At 47.0% G+C, this 26,871-nt stretch overlaps 1 protein-coding gene across 1 annotated transcript; it reads left to right on the forward strand.

Annotated features, from left to right (window-relative positions):
* The first annotated feature begins 21,025 nt into the window (after positions 1–21,025).
* On the forward strand, positions 21,026–24,802 carry LOC142570789 (uncharacterized). The gene is made up of 2 exons (XM_075679119.1): positions 21,026–21,311; positions 24,066–24,802. Exons 1-2 carry the CDS (start codon positions 21,026–21,028, stop codon positions 24,800–24,802), a joined length of 1,023 nt encoding a protein of 340 aa, XP_075535234.1.
* Positions 24,803–26,871: the final 2,069 nt, after the last annotated feature.

Here is a 26,871-nt window from a genome sequence, read left to right on the forward strand (position 1 = left end):
AATCTGTGTTTGGGCATTTAATGTTCTTAACCTATTTCAAATACACAGTGGACAGTATGACTTGCCAGTTGAGAGTATAGGCGGATGACTTTGTTTTGTATCGTTCCATTAAAACACCATGTGGCACAGATAATCTTGAGCAAAATTTGGACTGCATTCACCTCTAGTGCGATAAGAGGAAGATGTGTTTGAATACTGCGGGCTGTAACTGTTTTTTTTACGCGCAGGCGCACTCCAAGTTTGTCTGACTACCTTATAAACAACCAACCTTTAATAATATAGCTGATTATAAATATCTTGGGGTCTATTTTCTTGCTGACCTGACTTGGAAAAAACAAACCGAATATACATCTTCAAAGGCAGCAAGAAGGTGGAACTTTTCTTAACGAGGAATTTTAGACATGCTCCTCAGAAGGTTGAGGAAATTTCGTATTTCACCAACATCAGACCTATTATGGAGTACGCCTGCGCAATCTGGGACCCTCAAGTTGGAACCCATTGTGCTAAGCTGGAGCGCATCAGAATCGTGCAGCACGATTTGTCACAAACAAATATTGTTTTAATAGCCATAGAAGCTGCGTCAAGCCGGAGTCGAACTGGGATTGACTAGAAAAGCCCCGTTTTGCGACTTAAGCTAGAACTTCACTACCGGATTTACTTCATCAAAACCGCCATTGATTCTAGGATATATTTGATCCCACCACATTTTGCATCAATATGTAACCACGAATGGAAGATCAGCAAAACGAAGTGTCGTACTGATATCTTCAAACCCTCCTTTTTATCACGTGACATCAATGAGTGGTACAAGCTGCCTCACTCTGCAATAGAATGCCACTGCGAGTTAGTTTCGAGCACTTTTGTCGGAAAACTGATGTACTTGATGCACTTAGCTGCGATTAGCCACTCTTCGTATTTCGCCTTCCTTATTTCCTTACATTGACTGATGTGATTTCACATAGAACAATCCTTGCCATTTTTTTTTTACCAGAGGTTGAGCCCAAATCGCATGCTGTACGTCAATTTTTGAAGAGTGTATGTTTGTATCCCCCCAGCAATTATGCCTTCACGGCGGTGCAGGAAATGTGAACAAATAAGTAAAATAAGTAAATGACATCCTTTCAAGTGCGGATGGTTCTTGCACGTCCCCAGCTAAACAGATTTGCAGACGTACCAGGAGGCATAATCCATGTCCAACAAAGGAGAAGAAAATTTAATCCTGAGGTTGCATTACACACATCACTTCATAAACTCATATAACTATCATGTCGTTACTGAATCTAATATTAAAGGATCATGCAACTTGCAATCCAGGAAAAATAGGGGGAAGGCAGAAGATGGAAATTCAAGATGATGAGCAAAGCGAGAACAAGGTGAAACCAGAAAGCTGGCTCTGCTTGAAAGGAAGGCTGTTCTATTCTTGCTCATCATGTAAATCGCAAGATTTACACACATAGGATGGCATTTGTGCATCTCAATTTTATTTTGGTTAGATTGTGAGATGCAGCGACTTACTGACTTATTCCATGGTGTGATTTAATCTCACGTCTTATTTTCTTCTAGCGACAGCTGGACAAAGACAACAAAATGGCACACCTGGCACACACATCGCCGTGTGTCAGTAATGCTTTCCAGTTGTTTTTGTTGGGCTTGCGCTATAACAAAAGATATACTGTACCAACAAGCTCCTATAGCTATCGTGATTGATTTATGGGCATTTATGTGCAGGCTCACCAAAATTCTACTAAGCCTAACTCACAGGGGCTCAGATTCGGCCAAAATTTTGTGAACCGAGCTTGCACCGATATATATTCACCAAAATTCTTGCTCATGCAGGTTCACACGAAGTCAGCGTCACGGCCAGGTCTGTCCAAGTGTCAGTAAGCTGACTTTTGAGTGAGTTTACCGACCTATGTACACGCTACATCACATTAAAGTTGTCACATGTGGGGCAAACATTGCGTAAGAGTGTAAAACTGGACGACTTGGTTTATCTTAATATTAAAAGCAGCGCAATAATAACGACAACACAAGACAGAGAAGTGCATCGGACAGGTGCTATGCTGTTTGCTTCTCTGTCTTATGTTGTTGTTATTATTACGCTGCTTTTTTATGAATTGCATAAGAGTTCAAATTGCATTGGATGAAAATAAGAACAATTGTAGACATTGCTCTTAGTTTTAAACAATTTAATTTGATCGTTGCACGAAAGCCTTGCATCATGTAGATTGCAACAATGGCATTGGATCTGCATCATATCTTTCCTGATACTGCTGGCTTTCTTAGCTATTACTGAGCAGCCACATTTTGTACATTTCATGACAATGTTTAATAAATAACTGGTGAAATACATTAAAAACACTTACATCACTTCAAATACAATGACGAGAACAGGGTACAAGCACATGCGTGTAATAGGATGCACACGAATGTAAGTACATGTACAGACGGAACTGCACTGCAGCGGAGTTCTTCGCCATATTTCTGAAAAAGAAAACACATTTCGACACTGCAATGAGACCACGCACGCTTATGCCGCTTGCTGGGCCCGTGGGCTATAGGAGAAACGTACTTGGAACCTAGCGGTTGCTTCCAGGTAGAAGCTGCGGACACTGACGCAGTTCTTAGTCGGGCGCTCAACCGCGCTACACCGGTGTCTTCAGTATTTACCTGTAGTTAGTGCACTTTTATTTTCTTTATTAAAATTTCAATATGGTCTCCTCAAAATTGTCAGAATTTTTGGATTCTGCAACTTGGTTAGGTAATCCAGCAGAACTTTTTGTTGGGCAACTTGGTGCATGTTACAGAGGTACTAAAGCGCCAAACAGACGACACAAGAAGAGACGCGGACGAGCGCTTACTCGCAACTGATGCTTTATTGACGGAAACACACAATATATATACGCAAATCGGGCGGCGCAACTCACGTGTTGTCGAAAATTACATGGTAACCAGGCAAAGGCGATAAAACGATTGTGAAGGTGACGTTCGTGACAATGACAAGTGGTGTATTGGGCCAAATGACTATAAATGATATTGGTTACGCGATACACAAACACTGCCATAAGGGAATATCCCATTAAAAAATTAAGATTAAAAAATTTTTCACCAAACTCAGGCAGCGCAGCAACATGCTCAGTTCTAACTAAGGGCTTCTAAAAAGGAGATTTCACGAACGCTGACAGGAAAAAGGAACTGGTTCCAATATGGCCACCCATTGTAATGAGTGCGGGTGCGAGCCTCGCCTAAGAGATACCATTGTTCTCGACAGAAGTCGAGACAGCGTTGCCCGTGAGCTGAAGGAAGCCTTCCACATTAAAAGGAAGGGCCTTGGATGCGTCAGCGAACCATCAAAAATTCTGTATAAAAGCGAAATGTCCCTTTTAGAGCCCTTAGTTAGAAGTGAGCATGTTGCTGCGCCACCTGCTTTTGGTGAAAAATTTCTTAACCTTTAGTTTTTAATGGGGTATTCCCTTAGTACGGTATTTGTGTATTGCGCAACCATTATAATTTAAAGTCATTTGGCCCTATACACCACGTGTCATTGTCACGAACGTCACCTTCACAATGGTTTTATCGCCTTTGCCTGGTTACCATGTAATTTTCGACAATGCGTGAGTTGTGCTGCCAGATTTGCGTATATATATTGTGTGTTTCCGTCAATAAAGCATCAGTTGTGAGTAAGCGCTCGTCCGTGTCTTTTTTTATGTCGTCTGTTTGGCGCTTTAGTACCTCAGTTGCTCAGGTAAACAGTTTTATTCCACTGCTGTTTACGAAAAAAGTACCATAGAAGGTCACAGGTTTGTCAACGCCTAACACTTTCCCTCAGAGTAATATGTACTATGGCATTGACATTGAAGCAGCTTTTGAACAACAAGAAAATGAATCAGGCAGCCCTATCTTGAGCATCAGGTCAATGCAGGCAATTCAAGCTGGCATAAAGTTTTGCTAATACAGTGCGTGCAGGAATACCCGATTATATTGACTAGTGTACTTGTTTGCTTTTTCGGATACCTGCTTTTCACCGTCTAACAAACGCTATCACTCAGCGCGATACGCGCCCGCATGCATCGGAAGTTTCCCGAATCTTATCGATGGCAATCTTTGCTGTCTGATGACACCAAACCTTGTGTAATCTGATTTCATGTGTGCTTGACGCGAATGGGGTAGAACTATCTGGAAGGCATGCGGGCATCAGCGATTTCTCTAGGATCTTCGATGGCTGATTTATAAAAGCCGACACGCTTGACCGGCTGATAAGATTTTAGACAATCGCCGATTGTGTTTGCCGCAGCCACCGCACTTGTAGCCTGTTTTTGAGGCCACAAGTGCTCCCAATAAAACATTTCAGGGTCTTCTAAGATCTCTCGTAAGAGGTGAACGGCGAAAGCCTACTCTTCCTCCTCTTATCATGCAACTCTTATTCTTTGTCTCTTCTGTCTCTCTTGTTTCATTTAGTCATTACTGCTCGCTAATAAGCACTTTTAGTCACTTGTAATCAATTATCGTCATCACAAGGCATCGTTAGACATGTTGGTCATATCTTAGTCAAAGGTAGTCATTACAAGTCATTTCAATCATTATTAGTCATTACTAAGCATTTTCATTCCAATCTAGTCGTCACAATTTGTAGTTAGATATATTGGTCATTTCCTAGTCATTTCAGTCATTACTGGACATAAGTAAGAATTTTTAGCCATTTTGAATGAATTGCAGCGGCGACAATTCGTCGTGAGACAACACCCGCTTCGCGTGCAAGAGGTCCGTGGTTCGAATCCCGGTGCCACGCAATTTTCAACCGGATTGAAAAAAATTCGCGTGTTGCTAAAATTGCACAAACAGGCCTGAAGTGTGGTCTGATCCCGCTGACCGAAACCGGTAACACACTCCCTCACCAGAGCAGGATTGGCCACCCTGGTGCAGTACTTGGCCACAACCTCCTATATGAATACAATAATCAAACCCCGGCCCTCAGTCTCCAGCAGCTGCGAAGCAACGGACCATGGCAGCGGTCAGACCTACGACGCAGCAGAGTGTGCTAAGAATCCCTCGCTCCGGACAGGCCGCCATTGGAATATGAACGTGGCAATGTTTAACGCTAGAACGTTATTTTGTGAGGTGAGTCTAGCAGCTATTGGAGAAATTAGAGGGCAGTAAAGGGGATATAATTGGGCTCAGTGAAGTTAGGAGAATAAAAGAAGCATATACTGTGCTAAAAAGCGAGCACGTCCTGTGCTACCGGTGCTTAGCGGAGAGACGAGAACTAGGAGGCTCCGTGTTAGGGCCGCTATTGTTCTTGCTGTACGTGAACGACATTAGTGACGGAATAGTGGCTCTAGAACTAGCAAGGCTCCGTGTTGGGGCCGCTATTGTTCTTGCTGTACGTGAACGACATTAGTGACGGAATAGTGTCTCAAATGCGGTTATTTGCGGACGACTGCGTTCTCTATAGAGTAGCCACTTGTGACCGTGATGCTGAGATCTTTCAGGAAGACTTGAACAGAATCTCAGAGCGGTGCATCAAATGGAATATCAATTTGAATTTGTCTAAAACTGTTCATATGAAATTTACAAGAAAGAAGAACCTTGATATGCAACCGTATGTTATTAGGAATGTAATGTTGGAACAGGTATTCGAATTTAAATATTTAGGTGTTTATTTTACTCCCGCTTTGAATTCGCGGCGTCAAGTCAATTATGTCACTGCTAAAGCATGCAAACTTCTGGGATTTCTTCGCCGAAATGCAAACACTTTTCCACAGTCATGTCGGGTCATCTTGTAGAAGACTTATGTGAGGTCAATTCTGGAATACGCCTGTACGGTTTGGGACCCACATACTCGTAGAGATAAAGATAAGCTTGAGCGGGTGCGGAACATTGCCGCTCGTTTCGTATCTGGCATACGCGGGGCTCAATACAGTGCATCGCGTACGAAGGAAGCACTCAACTGGGAATTACTAGACATGCGCCGTAAGAAGTTGAGGCTGAAGTTTTTCCATGCTATTTATTATTCAGCTGTTCGGGTTGATCGCGAAATGTTTGTGGAGAGCCTTTTTATAGATCCGATCGTGTTGACCATGATTTTAAGGTCCGTGAATTTGCGTCAAAAACTGAATTGTTTAGAATGTCTTTCTTTCCTAAAACCATTAGGGAATGGAATAGACTGCCGAGTGATGTTGTGAGGGTTGAATCAAATGATGCTTTCTTTTTGATGTTGTAGATTGTAGATGTGCATTGCTAAGGGCATTGCCTTTTTTTTCGTTTTTCCTCTTTTGTTATCACTTTTAACACTGTACAGGAGCAGAGGTGTCGTATGTATTTCTTCTTGTACCCCTCCCCCCCCCCCCACTGTAACGCTTTGGCGCTTAGGGTTCCTTAATAAATAAATAAATAAATTAAATAAATAAATAAATAAATAAATAAAATAGGAGTCGAATTCCTGATTAATGGGAATATAGCTGGTAACATACAGGAATTCAATGGCATTAACGAGAGGGAGGCAGGTGGCTGAGGAGTTCAATAGAGATTTATACAGTACCAGTGCCACCCACGATGGTAATGGAAGAGAGAATATTCTAGAGGAATTCGAAGTCGAACTGGTAACGCCTGAATAAGTAAAGAAAGCCTTGGGAGCTATGCAAAGGGGGAAGGCTGCCGGGGAGGATCAGGTAACAGCAGATTTGTTGAATGATGGTGAGCAGATTGTTCTAGAGAAACTAGCCACCCTGAATACGCAATGCCTCAAGAACTCGACCGTACCGGAATGTTGGAAGAATGCTAACATAATCCAAATCCATAAGAAAAGGGACGCCAAAGACTTGAAAAATATAGACTGATCAGACTGCTATCAGTTGCCTACGAACTATTTACTGAGGTAATCGCAAATAGAATCAGGAACACCTTAGACTTCTGTCAAACAAAGGACCAGGCATGCTTCCGTAAAGGCTACTCAACAATAGACCATATTCACACTATGAATCAGCTGATAGAGAAATGTGCGGAATATAACCAACCCCTATATATAGCTTTAACTGATTACAACAAAGCGTTTGATTCTGTCGAAACCCCAGAAGTCATGGAGGCATTACGGTATCTGAGGGTAGACGAGCCGTATGTAAAAATACCGAAAGATATCTATAGCGGCTCCACAGCCACCGTAGTCCTCCATAAAGAAAGCAACAAAATCCCAATAAATAAAGGCGTCAGGCAGGGAGATACGATCTCTCCTATGGTATTCACAGCGTGTTTCAAGGAGGTATTCAGAGACTTGGATTGGGAAGAATTGGGGATAAAATTAATGAAGAATACCTTAGTAACTTGCGATTCGCTGATGATATTACCTTGCTTATTAACTCAGGGGACCAATTGCAATGCATGCTGACTGACCTGGAGAGGCAAAGCAGAAGAGTGGGTCTAAAAATTTATCTCCAGAAAACTAAAGTAATGTTTAACAGTCTCAGAAGAGAACAGCAATTTACAATAGGTAGCGAGGCACTGGCAGTGGTAAGGGAATACATCTACTTAGGGCAGGTAGTGACAGCGGATCGGGATCATGAGACAGAAATAATCAGAAGAATAAGAATGGGCTGGGGTGCGTTTGGCAGGCATTCTCAGATCATTAACAGCAGGTTGCCATTATCCCTCAAGAGAAAAGTGTAGAAAGGCACAAACCTGGAGGCTTACGAAAAGGGTTCTACTCAAATTGAGGACGACGCAACGAGCTATGGAAAGAAGAATGATGGGTGTAACGTTAAGGGATAAGAAAAGAGCAGATTGGGTGAGGGAGCAAACGCGAATTAATGACATCTTAGTTGAAATCAAGAAAAAGAAATGGGGGGCATGGGCAGGACATGTAATGGGGAGGGAAGCTAACCGATGCTCATTAAGGGTTAAGTTAGGCGGGCGGATGAGATTAAGAAGTTTGCAGGGACGACATGGCCCCAATTAGTACATGACCGGGGTTTTAGGAGAAGTATGGGAGAGGCCTTTGCCCTGCAGTGGGCGTAACCAGGCTGATGATGATGATGATGACCGAACTAGGTAGAAACGCACATATGTCAACAAGATTGGCTTGTTGTTAAGATATCTTCCTACGTGGCGCGTTCTTGCCATTGCTACTAGAAAAATTCCAGCGCCCCGTTTTGTTACTAACGAAACAGATATGCTCCTAACGCCGTATTTCATGTTTGCCGTGGGGCTACGCCGCCGCTCCACGTACTGTAATATAATTTATTTAAGCATGTTTACACCGACGCAGGACCTGAATGTAGACGTCATCCATGCCACTTCAAGATTTATGAGGTCATGTACACAAGTGACTGCTACTCGTAAAACATTTGTGATGTCGGCTTTTACGCCTTTCTAAATATTCGGAGATCAGCGTTTAATTGAAGCACCCGTGCCGCGGTGGACTAATCAGGCAATTGCAGTAAAATACATTGTGGGGTTCGCTGGTTTGTAGCTAGCAAAAGATGATGCGCCAGCAGAGGCCGCAGACTAATGATAAAGAAAGAACAATGACAGGACAAGGTGGCACTGTTTATTGAGGAAGGAGCTTCTCTAGGAGGGAGGTGAAATAGGGGTGAAGTGCAGAAAGCGGCTGAGCATATAGCCATGAGGGGACGGGGGAGAGGGAAGACGGAACATGTTATACGCACGCTCGAGAACACAGATGTATTCAGTCATTCCAGCGACACAGGTAGCTCCACGCGGCCCTTTTCTGGAGCAGTTACCCGGTGATAGATATATGCGACGCAATTCGGCGGTTTGGTCTCGCGGTACTCACGGATGCGCCGAAGTGGAAAAAAGCTAATTGTAATCGCATGTGCAGTGTACCGTATTGCTCAAATCGTGCCGTAGCGAGGGAGGTAAGCCGCCATGAATTTGAAGCCGCCATGAAGCGTTTTTTTCGCTTTGCAGTTTTTTCATAGACACTCCGTGGGCCCGGTGCGGTCCTCCATGCAAAGTCGTGTAGCTTGCTAGATCTCATCGCTGCCGTGACTCACCAGTGGCAAGACAAGCACGCACATCAGGATAAACCTGACAGCCGTGCTCCGGGTGCTGCGCGGTTGGCAAACAGCCATTGGCTGTCAATGATGTCATCATTTCTGACAAACTTTCATCGGCGTGTGCTGAGCTGGGCGTCGGATTCATTCAGTCCCATTCAGCGGCATCGGCAACAAGTGCAACTTCGTATAGAGCGCATCTAAGTAGCGTTTCTTTGTTTCGCAGTTTTGCGTACGTATTCCGCGCGGCGGATGTAGTCGTCTATGGAGTCCTGTGGCTCGCTAAACTCAACGATTTCATGCGTTTCCCCTGGAAAACATGCGAGTCCACCAAGATAAACTGGACAGCCGTGCTCTGCGCTGGATGGTTGGCAAGCCGCTACCGGCTGTCATCATCATCATCATCACCCTGGTTACGCCCACTGCAGGGCAAAGGCCTCTCCCATACTTCTCCAACAACCCCGGTCATGTACTAATTGTGGCCATCTCGTCCCTGCAAACTTCTTAATCTCATCCACCCACCTAACTTTTTGCCGCCCCCTGCTACGCTTCCCTTCCCTTGGAATCCGGTCCGTAACCCTTAATTACCATCGGTTGTCTTCCCTCCTCATTACATGTCCTGCCCATGCCCCCATTTCTTTTTCTTGATTTCAACTAAGATGCCATTAACTCGCGTTTGTTCCCTCACCCAATCTGCTCTTCTCTTATGCCTTAGCGTTACACACATCATTCTTGTTTCCATAGCTCGTTGCGTCGTCCTCAATTATTGTAGAACCCTTTTCGTAAGCCTCCAGGTTTCTGCCCCGTAGGTGAGTACTGGTGAGACACAGCTATTATACAGTTTTCTCTTGAGGGATAATGGCAACCTGCTGTTCCTGATCTGAGAATGCCTGCCAAACGCCCCCAGCCCATTCTTATTCTTCTGATTGTTTCCGTCTCATGATCCGGATCCGCCGTCACTACCTGCCCTAAGTAGAAGTATTCCCTTACAACTTCCAGTGCCTCGCTACCTATTGTAAATTGCTGTTCTCTTCCGAGACTGTTAAACATTACTTTAGTTTTCTGCAGGTTAATTTTAGACCCACTCTTCTGCTTTGCCTCTCCAGGTCAGTGAGCATGCATTGCAATATGTCCCCTGAGTTACTAAACAAGGCAATATCATCAGCGAATCGCAAGTTACTAAGGTATTCTCCATTAACATTTGTCCCCAATGCTTCCCAATCCAGGTCCCTGAATACCTCCTGTAAACACGGTGTGAACAGCATTGTAGAGATCGTAGCTCTCTGCTTGTCGCCTTTCTTTATTGGGATTTTGTTGCTTGCTTTATGGAGGACTACGGTGGCTGTGGAGCCGCTATAGATATCTTCCAGTATTTTTACATATGGCTCGTCTACACCCTGATTCCGTAATGCCTCCATGACTGCTGAGGTTTCGACAGAATCAAACGCTTTCTCGTAATCAATGAAAGCTATATATAAGGGTTGGTTATATTCTGCACATTTCTCTATCACTTGATTGATAGTGTGAATATGGTCTATTGTTGAGTAGCCTTTACGGAATCCTGCCTGGTCCTTTGGTTGACAGAAGTCTAAGGGGTTCCTGATTCTATTTGCAATTACCTTAGTAAATACTTTGTAGGCAACGGACAGTAAGCTGATCGGTCTATAATTTTTCAAGTCTTTGGCGTCCCCTTTCTTATGGATTAGGATTATGTTAGCGTTCTTCCAAGATTCCGGTACGCTCGAGGTCATGAGGCATTGCGTATACAGCGTGGCCAGTTTCTCTAGAACAATCTGTCCACCATCCTTCAACAAATCTGCTGTTACCTGATCCTCCCCAGCTGCCTTCCCCCTTTGCATATCTCCTAAGGCTTTCTTTACTTCTTCCGGCGTTACCTTCGGGATTTCGAATTCCTCTAGACGCTGCCATAAGCAGCATGCGCGGCCTTAGCACGTGCTCTTAACAGAAAGACCACGTGCGCGCACTGCTACAAGGCGCATGCGCGTGCTTAGCACGTGGTCTTGGTAGAAAGGCAAAGTACGCACGCATCCACAAGCAGCATTAGACAAAAAAGAAGTGAGGCGTGCAGACAGGACACAAGAGTAGAGAAGTCGACAACACCACCGCCGTACCAACTGAAGGGAGCACTGAGGCGAAAAAAGAAATAAGACACAAAACTCATCTGCGCATGCTCAGGAATGGTAACACCACGTGTCAGTCGGGTACACGTGCATGTCTACATGAGAGATAACTGTTAAGGCACTTAATCTCTCCCTTATGTAAAGTAATCGAAGACTGACTCACGCACGCACTTCCACCATTATAGATGTGCCATGCCTCTACCAGAAGACGCGTATCTTCATTCTTATGCCTGTACAATATCGCGCATTCATCTAACTCTGGCGTGAAGTTACAATCTTGGCAATGTAGGGAAAGATTAGAAGGTGATCCACCGATTAATGACCTTTTATATTCCATTAGCCTCTGATTGATACACCGTCCCGTTTGCCCTACGTAGAACTGGCCACAGCTAAGGGGAATTTTATAAACCACACCCATACGGCAGTAAATAAAACTGTTGTTCTTATTGCGCTTCACTTAATAAATATCTGTTCGTTTCTTGCCTTTTACCCGCTCCTTCTTTCTCTGTACGGCAGCGCATATCTTACCTAGCTTATTGGGAGCTGTGAAAGCAACATTATCATCATATCTATTGCAACTTTTTTAAGCCTGTGCGACACTGAATAAAAGTACGAAATAGCCACTATTCGTTTTTGCTATTACTGCTTTCTGTAATCACGTTAGACCCTCTCGAAACCGGCTTCCTTAGGCGCTCAGCCACAGTGGCCACTGCTACACCAAGATAACCTGCTCGTATAGGCGCCGGATCTGCGCATTAAAACTGGCGCTCATTTTGTGCATGCAGGATCTGGTGAGGGAAGACTTAAGGCATGACCTGGCAATTCCGTTTTTCACTACTTTGGAATGCTTGGATTGAAAGTTTAGCATTGGTTTCGAAGATCTTGGGGAGTACTGCCAACAAGCATCATTTTGTTCGAAGACCAAGGAAATGTCAAGAAACTGAATTACGCGTCGCTGAGGAAATTCCTTGGTGAATTTTAATCCTCCTCCATAAAGTTTAGATTGCTCACTTACTGAGGTAGCAGCTGAATCGAATTCTTCCCTATTGCAGAAAATCAGGTTATCATCAACGTAACGCCTTATCTTGATAACGCTATCACCTAAGGCTTTCTCTAAGCAGTTGTCATCCTTACATAGGTAAATATTGCTAAGAATAGGGGCAACCTTTGGGCCAATACAAATGCCTGATTTCTGCAGAAAAACGCCATCTCTCCACCCAATCGCGTAGACTTCAAGTACATTGAAAGAAGTTCTAGAAAAGCTCCCGTTAAAACATCGCATCTGTCAATAAAAGCCGACTCTTACACTTGTTCTTTAATGCACTCATTTACAGAATTTAGCAACCCGTCATGCGGCAGAGAATAATATAGGTCTCGATATCCATACTAAAAGCGCTACAATCACCAGGATTTTCCTCTCTCAAATATTGAACTAGTGCCTGAGAATTACGTAAGCAAAATGGGTCTCGAAAAACTAGTGAAGCTAAGCAGTTGTGTAGGTAACTAGCGACACAGACCTGCCACGTCCCTTTCTCTGACACTATAGCACGAAAAGGAATTTCTTGCTCATGGGTCTTGGCCGAGAAAACAGTTCTAAGGTGAGGGATTTAGCTTTCTTGTCATTACAGACAACCCTATCAAGATTATGTCTTGACGAGAGGTCAACTACCGAAGGCTTGAGTTTTACTGGCTGCAAATTCATTTCTATGGCTGAAATCAATTTTTCTGAAAACACGTCATCTGGCATAATTACGAAATAACTTTCCTTGTCAGATATTACTAGTTTAAGTTTATGCTCCACAAGGTAATCAACTAACAGTCGGAGAGGGTCAGACGTCTTAGAATGAGAATTTGATTGTTTAATGCTGGTTATGAAGCGCGGTATGCTTAAAACGTCAACGGGTTTTATGTTAGGTTTAAAACAGTGCTTAGGACCTAAAGCAAGGGTTCTTCCGTGGTTATCACTTACGATGGCGTCTCCAAGAACCAGTACGTTATTTGACGGTGAATTCTTAGAAAGGTGTTTGCCCTTACTTTGTTGAAGCTCCGGAAGTTTCATCCTCCATAGGAAGTTCGCGTGTTGCACGGCTAACCGATTCCAATCGGTGTAGGGGCCGTTCCAATGGCGACCGTCTCTCAGGGCCGCGCAACGGACCCTTACACACTCCTGGTCTAACTTGGCGCCATGATTCAGCGGGAGGAATAGCTCCAATCCTCCTGGCATGCCCAGTTGATGATTGAAGGAACCCGCACATCATTTGAACTTCCAATGGGATGACACGATTACGACTAAACCACGACACGGTTCTAGCGCGGAACATACATATCGCAATTAAGGAAGCTAACGAAGCAGGATTGTGCAGATAAGTAGGGGAACATGGAAAATGGCTCAGAGTACTAGAAATGAAGCTTAGAACGACAGAAAGCTGAACTAGTTGGTAGGGATTCGTTATGCAAAAAAGAAGTGAGGCGTGCAGACAGGACACAAGAGTAAAGAAGTGGACAACACGAACGCCGAACACGACAACACGAACGCCGGCATTCGTGCTGTCCTCTTTTCTACTCTAATGTCCTTTCTGCACGCCTCACTTCTTTTTTCGCATAATGAATCCTTACCAACTAGCTCAGCTCTCTGTCGTTCTAACCTCCATAAGCAGTATGCGCGTGCTTAGTACGTGGTCTTGGTTTAAAAGCACGTGGGCCGCCAAAAGCAGCATGCGCGTGTTTAGCATGTGGTCTTGGCAGAAAGGCCAATTGCGCGCTTAGCCAGAATCAGCACACGCATGCTTTGCACGTAGTCTTGGCGGAAAGTCCATGTGCACGCGGTACCACATGCAGCATGCGCGTGGTTAGTACATGGTCTTCGCAAAAAGACCTTGCGCGCTTGCTGCCAATAGCCACATACGCGTGCTGAACACGTGGTCTTGGCAAAAAGACCACGTGGGCGCGCTGGAATAACCAGCATGCGCGAGTTTAGCTCGTATTCTTGGCAGATAGAGAACGTGCGTGCGCCGACAAATGCAGCATGCGCGTGTTTATCACGTGGTCTTGGCAGAAAGGCCACGTGCGCATGCTGCCACAAGCAGCATGCGCGTAACTGCCAAGTGTTCTTGGCAGAAAGACTACTCTCGCGCGCTGCCACATGCTGCATGCGCGTGCTTAGCACGTGCTCTTGGCAGAAAGCTCTTGCGCCGACAAAAGCACTATGCGCTTGCTTAGCATGACAACATGCGCACGCTGCCAAAGGCAGCATGCACATGCTAACCAAGCGGCCTTGACTGAAAGACCACGTGCACGCTGCGAAAAGCTGCAGGTGCATGCTTACCACGGGGTTTGGCAGAAAACCACCTACGTGAGCTTCCATGAGCAGCATGCGCGTGTTCAGCGAGTAATCTGGCATAATACAACGTGCGTGCGCTGCCAAGTGGTGCATGTTCATTCTTAGCACGGGGTTTGGCAGAAAACAACGTTCGCGCACTACCAAAAGCTGCATGTGTATGTTTACCAAGTGGATTTGCAGAAAACCACGTGCGCGTGCTTAGCACGTAGTTTGGCAGAAAGCCACGCGCGCGCACTAACAACAGGAGCATGCGCGTGCTTAGCTCGTGGTTTGGCAGAAACCCACGTGCGCGCGGAACCAAGAGTAGCATGTGCATGCTGACCAAGTGGTTTGGCAGAAAACCACGTCCGCGTGCTGCCAAGAGCAGCATGGACGTACTCAGCAGATGGTTTGCCATTAGTCTAGGTGAGCCGCTGCCAAAGCCACCATGCGCGTGCTTAGCACTAGGTCTTGTTAGAAAACAACGTACGCAGCAAAAACCAGCATGCGCGTGCTTAGCACATGGTCTCAGGAGAAACGCCACGTGCGCGGGCTGCCAAAAGCTGCTTATTCATATTTACGAAGTGGTTTGGCAGAAAACCACCTAAATCCTGTTAAGCCAGTAATTTGGCATAAAACAACGTGCGCGTGCTGCTAAGAGGAGCGTGCGCGTGCTTAGCACGTGGTGTGGCAGAAACCAACGTACGGCCACTGACAACAGCAGAATGCGCGTGTTTAGCACGCAGTTTGACAGAAAACCACGCGCGCGAGCTGCCAAGAGAAGCATGCGTATGCGCAGCGCGTGGTTTGGCAGAAAACTACGTGCGCGCGGAGCCAGAAGCAGCATACGCGTGCTTACCAGGTGGGTTGGCAGAAAACCACGCGCGTGCGCTGCCCAGAGCAACATGTGCATGCTTACCAAGTGGTTTGGCAGAAAACTACGCTCGCGCGCTGAGAAGAGGTGCATGGACGTGCTTAGCACGTGATTTGGCAGAAATCTACGTGAGCGCGCTGCCAAAAGCAGCATGCGCGTACTTAGCACGTGGTTCGACAGAAATCCATGCGCGCCCTGCCAAAATCAGTATGCGCGTGACTTGGGCTTGGTAGAAAACTATGTGCGCACCCAAAAAGAGGCATGCGCCTGCTTACCACATGGTCTTGGCAGAAAGGCCACGTGCGCTAGCTGCCAAAAGCTGCATGTGCATGTTTACCAAGTGGTTTGGCGGCAAACCACGCCCGTTTACTGAGAAGAACAGCATTGGCATGCTTAGCCCTTGGTTTGGCAGAAAACCACGTGCACGCCCTGCCAAGAATAGCATGTGCATGCTTACCAAGTGGTTTGGCAAAAAACAACGCGCGCTCGCTGAAAAGAGCAGCATGGGTGTGCTTAGCACATGGTTTGGCAGAAAACCAGGTGCGCGCGCTCCGAAGAGCTTCGTGTGCATGCTTAGCACATGATTTGCGAGTAAACTACATGCGCGCGCCCTAAAGCTGCGATCCTCCTTCACTTTAGAGAGATGCACAAGAATCCACATGAATCATGTGTGACTCATGGATTTACATGTGAACAAGCGACGCTATTATACCGCATCAGGACCGACTACGCGTACACCCCAGCTGGCTTATTCAAGACTGGGCTTCGTGCTTCCCCACTCTGTGTTTTCTGTTGTGACATTGGCGACATCGAACATTTCATTTGGCTATGCCCGCAGTTTGACACAGAAAGAAAAGCGATGGTCGACAACCTACAAAAGAGCGGTCTTACGCACAGGACCTTTGAAGATGTTGTTTTCCCCGGAAGGCCCGCGGTATCAGGAAGAGAGCGCAGCCACTGCTGATAGCCTTCCTGCGAGACACGGGGCTCATCGACACCTGGTGACACACCCCTGATCTCAACTCGAAGGAGGATCAGGCGCAAAATTGCCGGCTAGGCATGCGAGGATAACCCCGCCTGCTTCAACATCCCCACCACCACCTACGTGCGCGCGCTAAGAAAAGCTATTTGTGCATGCTGGTTTGGCAGAAAACTACACGCGCGCGAAGCAAAAAGCAGCATGCGCGTGCTTACCAGGTGGTTTGGCAGAAAATCACGCGCGCACGCTGCCCAGAGCAGCATCTGCATGCTTACCAAGTGGTTTGGCAGAAAACCACGCGCAAGTGTGGAAAAGAGCAGCATGGTTGTGCGTAGCACTTGGTTTGGCAGAAAAACAGGTGCGCGCGCTGCCAAGAGCTGCATGTGCATGCTTACCAAGTGGTTTGGCAAAAAACCACGCGCGTGCGATGGAAAGAACAGCATGGGCTTGCTTAGCAGGTGGTTTGGCAGAAATCTACGTGTGCGCGCTGCCAAGAGCTGCAAGTGCGTTCTTAGAACATGGTATTGGCAGAAAGGCCATGTGCGCAAGCTGCCAAAAGTTGCATGTGCATGCTTACCAAGTGGTTTGGCAGAAAAGCACGCACATTTGCTCAGAAGAACAGCATGAGCGTGCTTAGCACTTGGTTTGGCAGAAAACCGCGCGCACGTCCTGCGAAAAGCTGCATGTGCATTCTAAGCACGTGGCTTGGCAGAAAACCACACGCGTGCGCTGTAAAGAGCAGCATGAACGTGCTTAGCACATGGTTTTACAGAGATCCACGTGCGCGCGCAGCCAAGAGCGGCATGCGCGTGTTTAGCTCATGGTTTCGCAGAAAACAACGTGCGTGCGCTGCCATGAGCTGCATGTGCACGCTTACCAAGTGGTTTGGCAGAAAACAACGCGCGCGTGCTGCCAAGAGCAGCATGGGCGTGCTTAGTACGTGGTTTGGCAGAAATCCACGTGCGCGCGCTGCCAAAAGCTGCATGTCTATGCTTACCAAGTGAATTGGATGAAAACCACGCGGTCGCGCCGAAACAAATAGCGTGGACGTGCTTAGAATGGGCTTTGGCTGCAAAGAATGTACGCACGCTACCAAAAGCTGCATGTGCATGCTTACCAAGCTATTTGGCAGAGAACCGTGCGCGCTGCCAAGAGCAGCATGTACGGGCTTAGCCCATAATTTGGGAGAAATGCACCTGCGCGGGGAGCCAAAAGCAGCATGCGCGTTCTTAGCACGTGCTTTGGCGGAAAACCACGCCCGCACGCTGCCAAGAGCAGCATGCGCGTGCCTAGCGCGTCGTTTGGCAGAAAACTACGTGCGTGCGGAGCCAGAAGCCGCATGCGCATTCTAACCAGGTGGTTTGGCAGAAAACCACGCGCGCGCGCTGCCCAGAGCAGCATGCGCGTGCTTACCAAGTGGTCTGGCAGAAAACCACGCGCCCGCCCTGAAAAGTACAGCATGCGCATGCTTACGGCGTGGTTTGGCAGAAATCCACGTGCGCGCGCTGCCCAGAGCAGCATGCGCGTGCTTAGCACTTGGGCTTGGTAGAAAACCAAGGGCGCTGCAAAAAGCAGCATGCGCGTTTTTAGCGCATGCTTCTGGCAGAAAGGCCACGTGCGCACGCTGCATAAAGTTGCATGTGCTTGCTTAGCATGTGGATTGGAAGAAAGATCACGTGCACGCGCTGCGAAATACTGCATGTGCATGCTTACCGCGTGGTTTGGCCGGAAACAACACGCAAGTGCTGAGAAGAGCAGCCTGCGTGTTTAGCACAGGGTCTTGGTAGAAATTCACGTCCGCGCGGGGCGAAAAGCAGCATGCGCGTTCTTAACACGTGCTTTGGCGGAAAACTACGTGCGCTCTAAGCCAAAAGCAGCATGCGCATGCTTACCACGTTGTGTAGGAGAAAACCACATGCGTGCGCTTCCAAGATCGGCATGGTTCTGTTTAGCCCGTGGTTTGGCAGAAAACCAGGTGCGCGCAATACCAAAAGCAGCACGCGAATGCTTATAGAGTGGTTTGGCAGAAAACAACGCGCGCATGCTGCTAAGAGCAGCAAGGAGGTGCTCAGCACGTCGTTTGGCAGAAATCCAGGTGCGCGCGTGCCAAAAGTAGCATGCGCGTGCATAGCACATGGTCTTGGCAGAAAGGCCACGTGCACGCGCCGCCAAAAGTTGCATGAGCGTGCTCAACAAGTGGCTTGGCAGAAAACCATGCGCGCGCTGCCAAGAGCAGCATGTTTGTGCTTAGCACATGGTTTGGCAGAAAACTACGTGCGCGCGGAGCCAAAAGCGGCATGCGCGTGTTTTTCAGGTGGTACGCAGGAAACCAATCGCTCGCGCTGTTAAGAGCAGGGCGCCCGTATTCGCACTTAAGTTTGGTAGAAATCCACGTTCGCAGCCAAAAGTAGCATGCGCCTGCAGCAGGCCGCGTGCGTGTCCTCCCAAAAGCTGCATGTGCATGCTTAGCATGTGGATTGGTAGAAAGGTCACGAGCGCGACCTGCCAAAAGCTGCATGTGCATGCTTACCAAGTGGTTTGGCAGAAAACCACGCACGCGCGCTTGAGTAGCATGGGCATGCCTAGCACGTGGTTTGGTAGAAATCCACGTGCGCGCGGAGGCAAAAGCTGCATGCGCGTCCTTAGCACGTTCTATGGCAAAAAATCACGCACGCGCGCGGAGTGAAAAGTAGCAAGCGCGTGCTTTCGAGGTGGTTTGGCAAAAAACCTAGCGCGTGTGCGGCCAACAGCTGCGTGCGCGTACCTATAGCGTGGTTTGGCGGAAAACCACATGCGCGTTCTTCCAAGAACAGCATGCGCATGCTTGCACATGGTCTTGGCAGAAAGGCCACGGGTGCGCGCTGCCCAAAGCTGCATGTGCATGCCTACTACGTGCTTTGTCCGAAAACCACACGCGTGCGCTGAAAAGAACAGCATGTGTGTGCTTAGAACAGGGTCTTGGTAGGGTACTGGGAAGCACGCGCGCGTGGTTTTCTGCCAAACCACCTGGTAAGCACGTAGTTTTCTGCCAACGCACGCGCTAAGTACGCTCATGCTGCTCTTGGAAGCGCGCGTAGTTGGTTTTCCGCCAAACGACTTGGTAAACATGCACATACAGCTTTTGGCAGCGCGCGCACTCGGCTTTTCTGCCAACACCATGTGCTAAGCTCGCGCATGCTGCTTTTGGCTGCGCACGTCATTTCCTACCACGCCCAAGTGCTAAGCACGCGCATGCTTGCTTTGGCATCGCGCGCACGTAGGTTTCTGCCAAACCACTTGCTAAGGACCCCATGCTGCTTTTGGCAGCACGTGCGCGCCGTTTCCTGCCTAAGACCTTGGTAAGCATGCACATGGAGCTTTGATAGTGCGCGCTCGTTGTTTTCTGCCAAACCCTGTGCTAAGCATGCACACGGAGCTCTTGGGAGCGGGCGAACGTGGTTTTCTGCCAAACCACGTTCTAAGCACGCGCATGCAGCTCTTGTCAGCGCGCGCATGTTGTTTTCTGCCAAATTAGGTGTTGAACACGCTCATGCTGCTCTTGGAAGCGCGCGTAGGTGCTTTTATGCCAAACCGCTTGTACATGGCGTTTCTGCCAAGACCATGTACGAAGCCCGCGCATGCTGGTTTTCGGAGCGTGAGCACGTGAATTTCTGCCAAACCACGTGTTAAGGAGGTCCAAACTGCTCTTGGCCGCGGGCGCACGTTGTTTCCTGACAAACCACTTGGTAAGCATGCTCATGCAGCCCTTGGCAGCAAACACACGTTGTTTTATGCCAAACCTCGTGCTAAGCACGCTCATTCTACTATAGGCAGCACGCGCGCGTCGTTTTCTGCCAAACCACGTGGTAAGCATGCATACTCAGCTTTTGGCCGCGCGCACGCTTGGTCTTTCTGCCAAGAACATGTGTTAAGCATGCGCATGGTGCTCTTGCAAGTATTGTTCTTGCTCGTGCTAAGCATACACATGGAGCTTTTGGCAGCGCGTGCACGCGGCCTTTCTGCTCGGACCATGTGCTAAGCACCCGCTTGGCACTTTTGGCTGCCCACGTGGATTTCTTTAAAGCCCAAGTGCTAAGCACGCGCATGCTGCTCTTGGCAGCGCCAGGGCGTGGTTTACTGCCAAAATACGTGCTAAGAACGCGCATGCTGCGATTGGATCCGTGCGCACCTGGATTTCTGCCAAACCACCTTCCAAGCAACCCCATGCTGCTCTTCTAAGCGCGCACGCGTCTTTTTTGTCCAAATCACTTGGTAATCATGCACATGCAACTTTTGGAAGCACGCGCAGGTTGTTTTCTGCCATACCACGTCCTAACAATGCACACGTAGCTTCTGGCAGCGCGCGCACGTGGCCGTTCTGCTAAGACTATGTGCTAAGTACACGCATGCTGCTCTTGACGCGCGCACGTGGATTTCGATCAAACGACGTGCTAACACGCCCATGCTGCTTTGAGCAGCGCGCGCGCTTGGACGCAGATCGCTAAACCATTCACTCTTGTCATGCAGGTGTTTCAGCGCGCATTCGTGCGCCTGTTGCTTCCAGCCCTAGTGACGGCTTCCCTGGCAGCCCCGGTGCAATATCGTGCTTCGTCAGGTGAAACTGACAGGATTGCCTGTCACCCCTCCCTGATGTGCGCCCCTGGTTTTTCAACTGCACCGACCTTCAAGCCCCTGGATTTCGTCGGGAGCGGCGGATCTGCGTTTTCGATGACACCGCTACTGAAGACGGTGGTGCTCGATGCGGCATGGACGAACCTGTCGTCATCGACATCAACCTTACAGTCAACTACAAAAGAGCAGGCACTACCGGTGGCGCCTTGTGGGCTCGGCGGCTGTGCACAGACGCAGATCGCTAAACCATTCACTCTTGTCATGCAGGTTGGTAAAGCTTACAGTCTTTTTTGTAAGAAGTCTAGCAATTATTTCCTGCTTCAGCTGCCGAGCCCGCACTGCTGCCTTCTTGTCGCTCTTGAGTGCTCTCATGTAATTCGTGCCTTGTTGATGATTCCAGAAGAGGGTTATAGCGCCTGTCCCGTCTCGCTTGCTGTGTGTTGTGTTTTTTCGGCGCTATAACCCTCTTCTGGAAACATGCACCAACTAGCCCCCCAACAAGTATTACTCAGTTACCTTTCTTCTACAGTGGGCCCCTTTCTTTGTGTTCCTTCTGCAAGACCACCGCCTCTTTCAGTGTTAGTCAGCCATATCGCCCTCATCTCCTGCCGCGCTAGGAAGATGGGATTCTGCATAAGAAAAGGCCTAGTCCCACACGAGATCTCCTGCCTGTTTGGTTCTACCAGACCTTCACTTGGCCACGTCAAGAGGATGTGCCGAATTTTACGCGCGGAACTCTGGCGTCAGGTACGTCTTCTGTACGATTGGCTGCAATGGATATGTTTTTCCCAGAACTCTGCGAACATTGCAGGCGTGAAACTTCAGTCCTTCAGGCGGCTGGCCGCCCAAACTAGTGAATTCATGTGGAAAAAGACATTGCCGGTACTGTCAAAATGTGTTGAAAGAAGAAACCAAGACAGCAGCATGGCGCTCAGGGTTCTGGGGGGTACTAGTATCCCGGATGATGTAGTTGCCATCCTTAGGAAGGGCCCGAAGTACAGCATCGAGCCTAGGATTCCAGGGCATGAGCTACTTTCCTTGAATCGAAGGATTGCCGGTAAAGCTGACCCAGAGGACCAGGAAAGGTGCTTGCTAGATGGCGTGGACAGCCTCAACAGGACCGCGCCCTTCAACGGAGCTAGACAAGAGTCGACCACCAAAAGAGTCGTCGAGTTCTTCGCCGACCAGAAGCTGCGACTCACCCAAGCGGACAAGCAGGGCGGATTCGTCATCATTCCGTCTGGTATGTTCAACGAGAAGGCTCATGAAGCTGTGCACAGGAATTTCCGGAAGACTGGTGTTAATCTGGGAAAGCTGAAATCTAATGCCGTTTCTCTGTGTGAACGTATTGGCTTGGACAGAATTGCTAAAGGTATTCGGCTTTGTAAAGGAAATAGCTTATACGTGTTTTTCACTGCAAAAACACATAAGGAACGAATCCCGTTCAGATGTATCGTGAGTGAAAGAGGGGCTTGGCAGAGCCATGTTAGTGGTTTCCTGCTAAGGCAACTTAATGGGTTAGATGTCGAAGACCCATTTTCTTGCAGGAACTCTCTTGATGTTGTTAAATTTTTGAATGACAATAAGTCTTCAGGTTATATGTTTTCCATTGACGTTGTTGACTTGTTCTATTCTATCCCACAGACTGAGTTGTTAGCCGCTGTACAGTCGTGCATTGAAAAGAATGGGGCGATTTCCTTCCAGAACTCTGCCGGTGTTTCTGTTGCGAATTTCTTGGCATTGTTAGAGTATTATTTGTCTTGCACGGTGGTATTATTTGAAGATCAGCTGTTTGTTCAGAAAAAAGGAATTTGCATTGGTTCCTGCGTCGCTCCAGTGCTCTGTAACATCTTTCTCGCGCAGATGGACAGGTCACTGGCGGATACTTTCGACGAAGCCAAAGTGCTGAAAACTTTTAGATACGTTGACGATTTTTTAATTATTTTAAAGAAACAGGTTTCCTCATCTTACCCACAAATAGTGGAAGAAGTTTTATCTGGTTTTAAACTACTTGGAAAAGGTTTAGACTTCACCCATGAGCTTGCCCAAGGCAACAGATTGCAGTTTTTAGACATTGATATCACCCTTAATGACCAAAGCTTTTGCTGGATGTATCGCCCTCGCGCACAAAAAGAACTAATGCCTTATGATTCATCCCATTCAAAGACAGTAAAGCGCGCCATTGCTCAGATGTGCCTGGAAGCGTCGCTGAAGAAATCTTGTTGCCATAAGGCAGAGGAAAGCTTTAACACCCAGATTCGGAAGTTGGAAAAAGCAGGCTTTCCAACCTCGATTTTAACCGGAGTAGCGGAAGCCTTGCTGAAGAAATTGAAAAAAGAAAGTACAAAGAAGGGCGACCAAGATGAGCTCCCCAAAAGAAAAAGCAGACCGGTTGTAATCCCGTACACCCATAAGGTAGCACACAATTTGAAGCATGTAGCGACAAAATATAAGGTTCCTGTGGTTTTTTCCGCCCCAAAAAAACTGGCTGGCTTGTGCGTTAAAACTGATCCCAACAAGGTAAACAAAACTGACTGTAAAAAGAGACATGCAGCTCCGCTTGTTAAATGTGCCGTGGGTGTCGTATATCAGATACCTCTCACATGTGGAAAGAAGTACATCGGACAAACCGGCCGTTGTATTAATGACCGATTAGCGGAACATAATCGCGACTTAAAAAATGGTACTGGTTCTCATCTGCCGCATCATTGTAAAGCCTGCGGAGAAGAAAGGAAGATTAAGTGTGTGGCAAGGCTGAAAGAAACAAAGGTTTTAAACAGAAGTAAGGACCAGACAGCCCGTGAACTGTTGGAGGCCTACTATATTGAAAGAAACTGTAGCGATTGTGTTAGCGCCCCATCTATCTCCATTTATAAGAATGAAACTGCTTTTTTAGATACACGGGCGTGAGATACGTGTGTACTTCACCTATCCTTATCCGCTTTTTGTAAAAACCTCGTGCGCATGTGTGGTTCTTGCTATCCATCTTTGTTTGACCTCATATTCATTCGCATACGCGGTGAATAAACAGTTGGAAGTTGCGCCTGTCCCGTCTCGCTTGCTGTGTGTTGTGTTTTTTCGGCGCTATAACCCTCTTCTGGAAACATGCACCAACTAGCCCCCCAACAAGTATTACCCTTGTTGATGATGTCGGGCGATATCGAAAGTAACCCGGGGCCTGACTCCAACGCTTTACTAGTTGAATTGAAGAATTTGTCTGCTGGACAGTTGAAATTAATTACTCAGGTTCAAGACCTGAAAGTTCATTTATTGTCGACGGACAAAGCTATTGCTGATATGGGCAAACGCATGACTGACCTAGAGGGTCATTATCAAAATCTTGTCTCCCTGCGCTCTGACTTTGAAGCCGTCAGAACGTCTACCGCTCAAGTGGCCACAGTGGTACACAGGCTTGAAACGCGTATTGATGACGCCGAGAACCAGTCACGACGCAATAATCTTATTTTTTATGGCCTCCCTGAATCAACTGGATCAGAGGCGTTTGCCCAGACCGAGGAACTTATCATCAAGCACTGCCACGATCATCTTAATATTAGCATCGAGCTGAAGGAAATTGAGCGCGCACATCGTCTCGGTCATCGCACAGATACTAACCGCCACCGTCCTGTCATAGCAAAATTCACCTTCCATAAAACAAAAGAATTGATTCTTTCTATCGGCCGCAAGTTCAAAGGAACCAGCTTCAGCGTTGGAGAGGATTTCCCTCGTTCCGTACAAAACGCTCGCAGGCACCTCATAACTTTCGCGAAAAGCAAATCATTACCTTTTTCTTTGCGATTCAAAACACTGCATATGGGTCATAAGCGCTACGTCTACGAGGAGCAAACGCAGTCTGTCAAAGAAATAATATAGCAATTTCCCCGTCGTAAAAATTTCTGCTACACTGTCAAGCCCAAATCTAACATATCATTGTCTGTAATCTTTGCCAACGCACGCAGTTTCCTTCCCAAACGTGACGCTTTTTCCAACCTTGTTTTATCATCTAACAGTAATATAATGGTGATAACCGAAACGTGGCTAACAGAAGATATAACAGACGCAGAAGTACTAGCCGACCTACCGGAATTTCTTGTCTACCGAAAGGATCGCAAAGGCATGCGGGGGGGGCGGTGTACTGATTGCTGTGCATCAGCAGTTATCGTGCTCCGTAGCCAAAAACATCACTTCTGATCTTGAAGTATTATGGCTAATTATTCATGCTTCCCCCCATACTATCATTTTAGGTGTTTGCTACAGGCCTCCGAATAATATTCCAGATTTCTCATTTAAACTTAATAACAGTTTGAGTGACCTTAGTAATCAACACCCGCAAGCAGAAGTCCTCCTTTTTGGTGATTTTAACTTTCCTCAAATAGACTGGAGCAATGACGTCCCTATAACTATGGGCAGTGAGCCTGCCAAAGATTTTGTGGATTTCTGCCTTAATTTTAATTTAACCCAACTTGTATCAGAACCTACACGCGTTGCACAGAGCACTTCTAGCATCTTAGATCTCATCCTAACCAGTAATCCGGAAAGCTTATCATCAATAGCATATCTACCTGAAGTCAGCGACCATAAAGTAATTCACGCCACATTTTCGTTTCAACCCGTGAAACGCCATTTAATCAGCAAAACAATCCGCCTGTACAATAAAGGTAATTATGATGCAATTAATAGTGATCTGAGCACGTTTCTTCCTACGTTCGTGAGGTTAGGTTCTACACGCTCTATTAATGAAAACTGGTCAATATTTAAAAACGAACTAGGTGATCTCGTTGATAAATTCATACCAAGAATAACGTCCCGCGGAAATCGTAACAAACCATGGTTCACTAAAACGCTTAAGCGACTTGAAAACAAAAAGAAACGTCTCTTCCGCTCAGCCAAACTAAACGGACACCCCTCTGCTTGGGAGGAATATTTTGTAGCCGAGGACGATTATCTGAGGGCTATACGGAAAGCTAAATTCTCCTTTTTCCACGATGAGCTGCCTAAAATGCTTACGAACAGCCCTAGTCAATTTTGGCAAATAACAAACCCTCAGGAGGCGCGCATGATCAGCGTGTCAAATGCACATGGCGAAGTGGTCAGCGACAGCGAGTGTGCTGACATTTTTAACGCAGCCTTTCTCTCTGTATTTACTAACGAGACTTCAACTCCAGATCCTCCCACATCTACTAACATAACTGCGCGTATGTCGCCAATTATATTCTCGGCAGATGGAATCACTTCGATTATTGATAACATCAAGCTTTCATCGTCAGCAGGTGTAAATGATATTAATTCCAAGCTCTTAAAAAATATTAACCATGTATCTGCTGCGTACCTAACTTTGTTGTTTCCACAGTCACTCTCTACAGGCATCTTACCATCCGACTGTAAAGTGGGCAAGGTCGTTCCAGTCTTCAAATCAGGCAACAGAGACACCCCATTAAATTATCGCCCTATATCATTAACTAGCGTCCCCTGCAAAATCATGGAACACGTCATATACTCGCATATCATGAACTTTTTAGACTCAATCTGTTTTTTTCACCCTTGTCAGCACGGATTTCGAGAAGGCTACTCCTGCGAAACCCAGCTGGCAATTTTCCTTCACGACCTGCATGTTAACCTTGACAGTCACCTTCAGACTGACGCCATATTCCTGGATTTTGCAAAAGCGTTTGACACAGTTCCTCATAAACGTTTGCTGCTAAAATTGTCTCAGTTAAATTTACACCCCGACATACTAAAATGGATACAAGCATTCTTGAATAACCGCTCTCAGTTTGTTTGTGTTAATAACCATTATTCTAGCCGACTCCCCGTAACATCAGGCGTTCCCCAGGGATCCGTCTTGGGACCACTTCTTTTTTTAATTTACATTAACGATCTACCAACGCATGTATTATGGAACATTCGCATGTTTGCAGATGATTGTGTAATCTACCGCAAAG

This window comes from Dermacentor variabilis, chromosome 2 (genome assembly GCF_050947875.1).
Source record: "Dermacentor variabilis isolate Ectoservices chromosome 2, ASM5094787v1, whole genome shotgun sequence".
NCBI classification, from domain to species: domain Eukaryota; kingdom Metazoa; phylum Arthropoda; class Arachnida; order Ixodida; family Ixodidae; genus Dermacentor; species Dermacentor variabilis.

Excerpts from the sequence above, each read along its gene's own strand:
- LOC142570789 (XM_075679119.1), top strand. The coding sequence starts at position 21,026 with ATGACACCGCTACTGAAGACGGTGGTGCTCGATGCGGCATGGACGAAC. Across the intron at positions 21,312-24,065 it reads GTGCTCTCATGTAATTCGTG|CCTTGTTGATGATGTCGGGC; the intron begins CCTTGTTGATGA and ends AACAAGTATTAC.